At 33.5% G+C, this 9,067-nt stretch overlaps 1 protein-coding gene across 1 annotated transcript in view; it reads left to right on the forward strand.

Moving 5' to 3' along the window:
* LOC108736971 (E3 ubiquitin-protein ligase hyd) overlaps positions 1 to 9,067 on the forward strand; it is a 95,195-nt gene that overhangs the window by 23,945 nt on the left and 62,183 nt on the right. Inside the window, 1 exon segment of the mRNA XM_025979658.1 lies at positions 6,865 to 6,981. Coding sequence (XP_025835443.1) covers positions 6,865 to 6,981 — 117 coding nt within the window.

The following is a 9,067-nucleotide window of genomic DNA, read 5'->3' on the forward strand; positions in this document are numbered from 1 at the left end:
GCCGCATAGATTACTCCAGCGATTTTAATTTGCTTTCGGTATTAAAAAGTATTATTATATTAAGGAAAATCATAAATTTTTTACAGTTTCCAATTTCTTTCTTGAAACAAAAGAGTTTGTATATGATTCGAAAATAACGAATGCTATTTCACTAATAATACCTCGCTAATTCTATTATTCTGAAACGCATAATTTTATTTTTTTTTTTAATGTCAATTGATTTTCAAAAATTGTTGGTAGTTTTATTACCCTCTTTGTAATACACTTTTACGTACCAAAAGGAATATAGCTAGCTGTGATTATTGTTTTTTATCATGAATTACTGTTATAGTTGTATAATTGACTCTTTTCGTGTATAAGTAACTCACTTCTGGGTACAGTAGGTTTTGATGTTATAACCGGTATAACTAAATAAGATTCCATGTTGTACAATGCAACGTGTACATTTGCAATGGTTTTTCGATGAAAATTGCCGACTTTATTGATGTGTATTGAATTGAATAGTTCGTCATTAATTTTTATGGCGATGCGGTTAATCAAATAATGCGTAATTAGAACGTTCGAATAGCTGCAATAAATTTAATGGAATGCAGCGTTTTCGCTTGTCATTCGATTAATTTATTCGAAAAATATTCAAGCATAGCCATTATGTAAATTCGGATGAAACACTATTGATAAATGTTGCTAAATTTGTTGCTTTGGTTTGTTAGATAAACTCTTTTTTTTCCTCCCTTGTCTCAGCTTCAATTTTCACATTAAAAATTGTATTTACTGCCTGCTCTTGCTGCGTCTAAATTTAATTAAAAATCTTTTAATTCCCGCTTAAATTATTACCGCGATTAAGACCTGGTGAATCATCCACTATTTTTGTATTTTATAGAAGGCAAACATCAAAAGCCACCTGCGTAAAATAAATATTTCTGAAATAACTTTCGCTTGAATATTGACCTTGATACCTTAGACATGTTTTCCTTTGGTGGGACACCATGTACGGATAGGAATAAAACTATATAAGTTTGTACTAATACACATAGTTAGTCGATATCTACTTTCCTTTCGATACAACGTATTTTGGCATCGATTCTTTTAAACCAAGTCATAAGGCAAAAAGTAATCCCAACATCGAAAATAGACAGATTATTTCTTTATCGTAATTTTTTGTTTTTATGTGCATTGTTCGAAATGTGGAGTTATAGACGAATGAAGAGGATACCGTGGATGGAGAAGGTTAGAAATGAATAGGTATTAGAAAAAATAGGAGAACAAACAGAGGACTCTATGAAAGTCAATAAGAAATAGGCGAGATAGGTTGGTAGGACACTTTCTCAGGCATGAAGGTCTAGTCAGAGGCATATTAGAGGCAGAAACGGAAGTTAGGAGGGGTAGAGGTAGCCTTAGATTAGGTCAGGATAGGAAAGAGTGGATGTGCGTTTCCAATCAGTCCTAAGACTGACGACCTCATGATGCATAATTTGGTTAATTTGTGCAAAATATTTTTTCAACTACGTCTGTATCGGCGGTGTATAGCACTTGTTATATCATTCAGTTAGTTATCCTTTTATACATACAGTATCGATAATTCTTTCAATACAGCCAATCAGAAAATAATATACATTCCTTTTATTGCTTTTAATTTCAATGTTAACTATTCTTGTTTTATAAAACAAACGGACATACAAAGTTATAGTTTTAAACAATTAGTATTTAAGATTGTCGAAAACAGTGAACATCCCAGATCGTGAGATTTTCAAAGCTATTTGTGAAAAATGGTTCAACATGATTGAAAACATTGAATCTTCTAATATCTAAGATTGCTGGAAAAGACACCAGATCATAAGGTTTTCGGAATTATTTGTAGAAAGTGGTTCAACATGAATGAAAACATTGAATCCTTTAATATTTAAGATTGTTGGAAACATAAAACATCCCAGATTTTGAGATGTTCAGAGCTATTTGTATAAAATTGTTCAACATGAATGAAAACATTGAATCTTCTGATATCTAAAATTGTTCGAAACTGAAAAGATACCAGGTTTCAGAACTATTTATGAAAATTGATTCAACTTGAATGAAAAAAACATTTAATTCTGTAATATCTAAGATTGTTGGAAACAGAAAAAATAGCAGATCATAAGGTCTCTAGAACTATTTGTAAAAAATTGTTCAACACGAAAGAAGAAAACATTGAATCCTCTAATATCTCAGATTGTTGGAAAGAAAAAACATTTCAGATCTTGTGAAAAATGGTTAAATATGAATTCAGTTCACATTTTTTAATGGTGGAGGCGCAAGGCATTTAAGTTCTTTATCTAAATAACCACCACAAGTCAGCTCGGCTTGTAAAAATTCTGTCTCAAGCATTTTTTAGATTACAAGGTTACTTAGTAAAATGTTTCGGAATAGTCTTACATGACCAAACGGCTACCAGATTTTGTCTGCGGTTTTGTATGGTTTATGGTAATAGAAACATATTTTTGAAACAATTTTAATTTTTATACGTCTCTGACTAGCCCTTCTTGTCTCAGAAGGTGTCCTATCATAGAATCTATTTTAATTAGCAGTAAATATTAGTAGATAGTGATATGCTGCCGTAACTCAATTAAAATACTTTAACCATTACGTTTTATCCAAATATAAATTAGTTTACGAGATAGGATGAAGCATGTGCGTCTGTAAACACAGCCATTATACAGTTAAAGTATTCTTATTAATACAAGGGCAAATGGTACAGCATAGGAACCTAAAATTAAACCAAAGAAGAGGTGGGTGTGTCAGTCTCTAAAGTTGTGAGGCACTGGATTTTCTGTAACAATTGCACATCGTAAATAAGATACCTAAACGTAGAGTTAGTGCCAAAGAATGTGAACGTTTTCCAAGTCTTGAATGAGCAATTTTAAACTTCATAATAAGTGTTACACTAAGTGGAAAATAATTTAATATAAAAAATGAAATGGAATGATTCAATGGCGTCCACTCTGTAGCTTTTAGTAGTAATGAAAAAGGTAATGTATTATCTTCGTGCGTTTTTTTAATGCAGAAACATAGGTACTTGATCATTTGAAGAGTGATAACTCCAACGTTATGTTATGTTAGGTTAGAGCATCTTTAAGGGACGATATCTCATAAAGATGAGCTTTTATGAGTTAATGCCCAATGAAACTTTTGATCTACGCGTCCAGAACTACCACAATTCAGAGTTTGAATGAGTTTGACAGATTCGTTTTCCGTAAGGATCTAGCGTGGTCGTTTTTTATGATTTTCGGACTCTTTTTTTTACTTTTGCTATAAGACGTTGCTTCTTACCGAAGGGAGATCTGAGTATTTGATATTATCAACTTCAAACAGAAACGGACAAATGGACAACGAAGTGATCCTATACGAGTTTCTCGTTTTTTTGTTTTTGAGATACGGAACCCTAACTAACATACGATGGCGGTTTAATAAGTACCCGTGTTAGAAATGAAGACACCATTTCTTCAATTTTTTTTTTATTTTTCAACATAGTCCCCTTTTAGAAAGATACACTTCTCCCAACGTTCCTGCCATTTTTTTAACCCCTCCAAAAATTAAATTTATCTCCAAAATACGCCCCTGTCTCGGTGATGACTTTCCCGCTTGAGTTAATTTTTTTTCCCGCGAGCTATTTCCTTATGTCAGGAAACAAGAAGAAGTCGCAGGGAGAGAGATCGGGTGAGCACAGGGAGTGAGGCAGTAATTCATGCAGTATGGCGGCGACAACTCCGGATGAATGTGCGGGTGCGTTATCGTGGTGAAAAAGCACCTTCTTTTTCGCCAAATGCGGCCGTGTCTCCTTCAATTTTTTGTCGAAACGGCCCAATAACTCGCTGTAGTATTGTCCAGTGATCGTTTTTCCTTTTTCTAAAATAAATCCATGAGGATGACACCCCAAAAAATCGTCGCCATGACCTTTCCGGTCGATGGAATTGTCTTCGCTTTCTTTGGAGCAGATTCGCAGGTAGAAATCTATTGTTTTGATTGTAGCTTGGTTTCTGGTGTGTAATGACGAATCCAGGCTTCTTCAACGGTGACAACTCAAAAAGTCCTTCGGATCTCGCTCAAATTGCTCCAAACACTGTTTCGAAAGTTAACAGCTCCATCCGCTTGTTGTCCACTGTGAGCAATCGCGGTACCCATCGGTCCGACAATTTTTTCATCGCTAACTTATTATGTAAAATATTAATTGCCGTTCTGGTCGACACACCTACGGCCTTTGCTACTTCGCGCACTTTCGTTCGTCGATCAGCGAGAATCATGTCGTGGACTTTTTCAATGATTTCCTCGGTAACCACGTCTGCCGGGCGTCCTGGTCGCTTCTCATCAAAAACGGATGTTCGCCCACGTTTAAATTCGTTGAACCAATACCTAACTGTGGTCATAGATGGCGAAGTGTCCCCATAAACAGCATCCAACTTAGCTTTTATCTCCTCGCATTTTTCCCATCCAAAAACAAAAAGCGAGTTACCGAACGATACTGCTCTTTTTCCATCTTAGCCAAAATCACGAAACACGTCCACTCGAATGGCTGCCAAATCCAAACTAACCTATCAATTAGTCCGAAATTTGTTTTTGGCGTCGTTTGATAGATGGCAGCACACGATGATAACATCATCATCCCTCAGGAACGTTCTCTGTCTTCAAACACGGGTACTTATTGAACCGCCCTCGTAGAAAACATATATGTGGTGCACTTAGAGTTTCCTAAACGAGTATGGTCAGATAAGTTCCCAGAAGTATTACAATCTCAACGGTTTTAAATACAGACATACATAACAATCTTGTTGATTGTTTCATTCTTTTAATAATAAGCTACACTGCATCAATTCCTTTCTATGTAAATGCAAATTTGTTCTTTAATCTACCTCACCCATGAGACGAATTTTACATTTTATTTTTAGTGTAGTCTAATATGTATTTTTGTTTCTTATTCTTGTTATGTATTATACGTATACACACTTTTAAATGCTATTTAACTTAAATTAAATTAAAATTTTCGCCAGATGGGATCATCCAAAATACAATTATAATTAGAGTTCGGATTATAATACATACTTATATGTCAGCATATTTCTAAGACTTTCCAATAATGCATATGTATTTAAAATAAATGCATATTATACTGCATATTTTGATGATTTTTTAAGCATATTTGCATGCATATATTTACCATTTTTTAGTGTATATAATCCGAACTCTAATTATAATTATTAAATTCATTAATTGAATACTTTCTATAAAACGATGCTGAGGAATTTCTGATAAATCGTTTTATACAACCATATGCGCATCATTTTTTTAAAAAATAGATTATAAAAAAACTTCAAGTGAACTTTATTAATACTGATTCAGCATTTAACAGCCCAAACACACCAAATGTCCACATAAACTTGCATTTCATTAAGGGTAATACTGTTTGTGCATGTACATTGTACAAACTATAACTAAAAACCAAAATCCAAAAAAGAGACGTGTTTTTGTCCACGTCTAATGAGGGCCCTTTTTTAATTTTATTCCTTTTGCCATACTCTACATTTTCTACTTTTATAAAAAGCATAATGTTTGCCTACTATATTGACATCAATGGTTAGTCTAGTTTATGTACATGATTCTGATAGATAGAATAAATGGAAGATTTCAAAGTGAAATCCCTTTATTTCATTGATAGTTGAATGTAGACCCGAAGATTATAGGTTGGATGTTCGAATCGACAGCCCAAAGATGGTTACAATTACACTAATTAAAGAGTTCAAGAAAAGTAACATCAAATAAGTAAGCCCATACTTGGTAACATGAAATAACTGGGCTGAAAATAAGCCGCCGAATCTAGCTTACGCTAACTCGTTAAATGAAATGAAAATTTGGATAATTGGAAAATGCCTGGTCATAGCGGTTTTATAGGTATTTCAGAATCTAATGAACCTTGGCCTTGGGCTAACAAAGCTCTGCCAGTTCATTAATTATTACTAACTATTCTACCTCTTAAAAACATTGGTCGTCAGTGTTAACAGTTTATCTAAGCCCATCCCTGGCCGTATAGCTAAATACATGGTTAACAGGCAAGGAATGTTTTCGTAATGTACTTATAATATGACTGCAATAAGGTCTTCCCTTGCGCATGTGCAGACTTGTATTTTGAATTATTTAAAAGGGACAAATCAACAAAAGACACCCAGCCGGTTGTATGACTGGGTAGTGTTGGATTCATTTCAAGGAGCGCCTACTAACTAAAACCCTTCTACCTCAGACCGTTATAGGACCTATCAGTTCAGGCCTTCTTCCGCAGATTTATTTGACTATATAAAGGTTTTTTTATAGTATATTATTTACAATAGATTATATGGTAATCGTTCATTCGCACATTATATATGTTTGTGTGTGCCACTGACCCAGTTCATTCATACTGTGCCTTGTCTATCGGTGTTTGCAGAAATGATGATATGTGGATTTTAAATTCGAAACTTTACAGTCTTCCCACATGCCTAAACCAATTTGACGCTACACTATTTATATTCGATTTAATAATCAATTACATATCTCAAATGACAATGTTTAGATCGATTTGATATTGTTTGATGTGCGATTGTGAGATATGATTAAAAACTAATGAGTTACTTTACTTTAAAATCGTCCGTTTATTCTATCTATTATCCTCTTGTAGTTCATATATATCCTTGAAATAATTATGAAGTTGAAGTGATGTCTATCAGGATAAGTAAAAAATGGCAAAGTAACCAGCGTTGTTGTTGTGGAATTATTAATTTTGAAATATATAATTTAATAGTTTGTTAATAAAAGCATTACAACAGTGCTTATTTTGTTGTTGTATTTTATTGTCTCTCTTTATAGGTTCTTTAACTAATAAACCAGCAAATAAGGAAACCGTAGATCGTATGGATATGCCACCTCCTCCATCGCCTGCATCTAGCACATGTAGCGACACTGGTAGCATCTCAAACAGTCACAGTAAGTTTTGGTTAACGATAAATAATAAATTGTTTCTATGGACGCCTAAACTAAACTAAAACCCCTGGCTTGACACACCAGTACTCTATCACTAAGCTACAAGGTGATAGCAGTAACACCGACGATACATACCTAAGAGTGTAGATCGCAGAATCATCAGACCAATGTATAATCATTCAATTGAATTAACGTTACAAAAAATCAAAGTATGTATCTCATTAATAATAATGATTATACGTTAGTTCAACAATTTTCGGTGTTGCTTCTGTCACCTTGTAGCGTAGAGATAGAGTACCGATGCGTTCGATTCTCGGCAAGGGAGTGACATTAACAACAAATTTTCCTCATTAATTTGAGGTTATCTGTAGCGGGTAAAATTAATTCAAAAACTAATTCACTAATACAAGTTATTAATTATTAATTCCACCTATAATGTAAAAATAATAGATATCTTTGAACCCATTACATTTTTTCCGGGAATTGGCAACTAATTACTTTGGTTACGATGTCTGGTGGTCTAGTTTAATAAATAACTATATGTAGTAGTTAATTAAAATTAAATTAAAAGCTAAATATTTTTTTTTTTTGAATGGAAGTCATTAAACTAACTCCTCGTACAAAAAATAAAAGTAGAGTTTATTGTGCTCTGAATGGTTGTGGTAGTAAATACAATGAAAATATAGAACTTAGTTTTCATGATATAGCTAAACCTGGTAGCAGTTTCCTCTATATTGAAGATTAATTCGGAAAAAAATAGATAAGTTTGAAGCATGGCAAAGAGCTTTAAAATTAAATATAAAATTAAAAAACAAATCCATATATGAGAGTAAGTTCATTATATTTTAAAAGGAGTGATTTTATTTTACTAGGTAATTTGACAATTTTTGACCTTAAAGATATATGAGAATGTAAATAAATGAAAAATTGCGATTCATTTTTAACATTTTTGGCAAATGTATCCAAAAAGATGAATTAAAAAAAAAATTGGCAGTTATAGGGACTGCCGATAGAAGTGAAAACTTAGAACTTTTAGTATTAAAATTTGAAATTTCACAATGTTTGAATAAAAATTATCAACATCAATCTGGTTTTCACATCTATTGACACTCCGAGCAACAATTATATGCATGTTTATATGGTTTTTTATTATTCAAATATTTACATAAATTTCAATGTACTTGATTTTTAACATTGTTTGCATCATTGTCATCATTAATTTCAACAATACTTAGACTTTTTGTACTTTCAATTATTTCATTGTGTTCTAAAGGAGATACAATGGGCTTATGGTAACTAAAGTAAGAAATGAAAACGTTTGATTGAAATTTGTCTATGTATCGCGTAAAAACCGCATCGATCGTCGTTGCTGTATAGCTACAGATATACTGCTACAAGCATGTCGGTGACGCGAACGCACGAGATTTCACCCATCCAAAAAGCGTCTAACGCCTACAGCACACGGCCGCTGCGCGTGCGCCAGTCGTGAGCATGTCGGTGACGCGAACCCATAACATTTTCCCCTGCCAAAGAGTGCCCAACGTCGCTAAAGAAGTTTTCACTTCAAAAACTTCGTAAAAATAACGATGAAAAACTCACAGCACCACTGTTTGTATTCTCATTATTTTTAATCACATTTTATTAATTGTCCAGGTTTAACAACTTTTTTGAAGTGAAAACTTCTTTAGCGACGTTGGGCACTTTGTAGGGGAAAATGTTATAGGTTCGCGTCACCGACATGCTTATGACTAGCGCACGCGCAGCGGCCGTGTGCTGTGGGCGTTAGACGCTTTTTGTATGGGTGAAATCTCGTGCGTTCGCGTCACCGACATGCTTGTAGCAGTATATCTGTAGCTATACAGCTATGACGATCGATGCGGTTTTTACGCGATACTTAAATAAATTTGAATCAAACGTTTTCATTTCTTACTTTAGTTACCATAAACCTATTGTATCTGTTTTAGAACACAATGAAATAATTGAATATACAAAAAGTCTAAGTATTGTTGAAATTAATGATGACAATGATGCAAACAATGTTAAAAATCAAGTACATTGAAATTTATGTAAATATTTGAATAATAAAAAA

Source organism: Agrilus planipennis, unplaced genomic scaffold, assembly GCF_000699045.2.
Source record: "Agrilus planipennis isolate EAB-ADULT unplaced genomic scaffold, Apla_2.0 scaffold145, whole genome shotgun sequence".
In the NCBI taxonomy this organism is placed as follows: Eukaryota; Metazoa; Arthropoda; class Insecta; order Coleoptera; family Buprestidae; genus Agrilus; species Agrilus planipennis.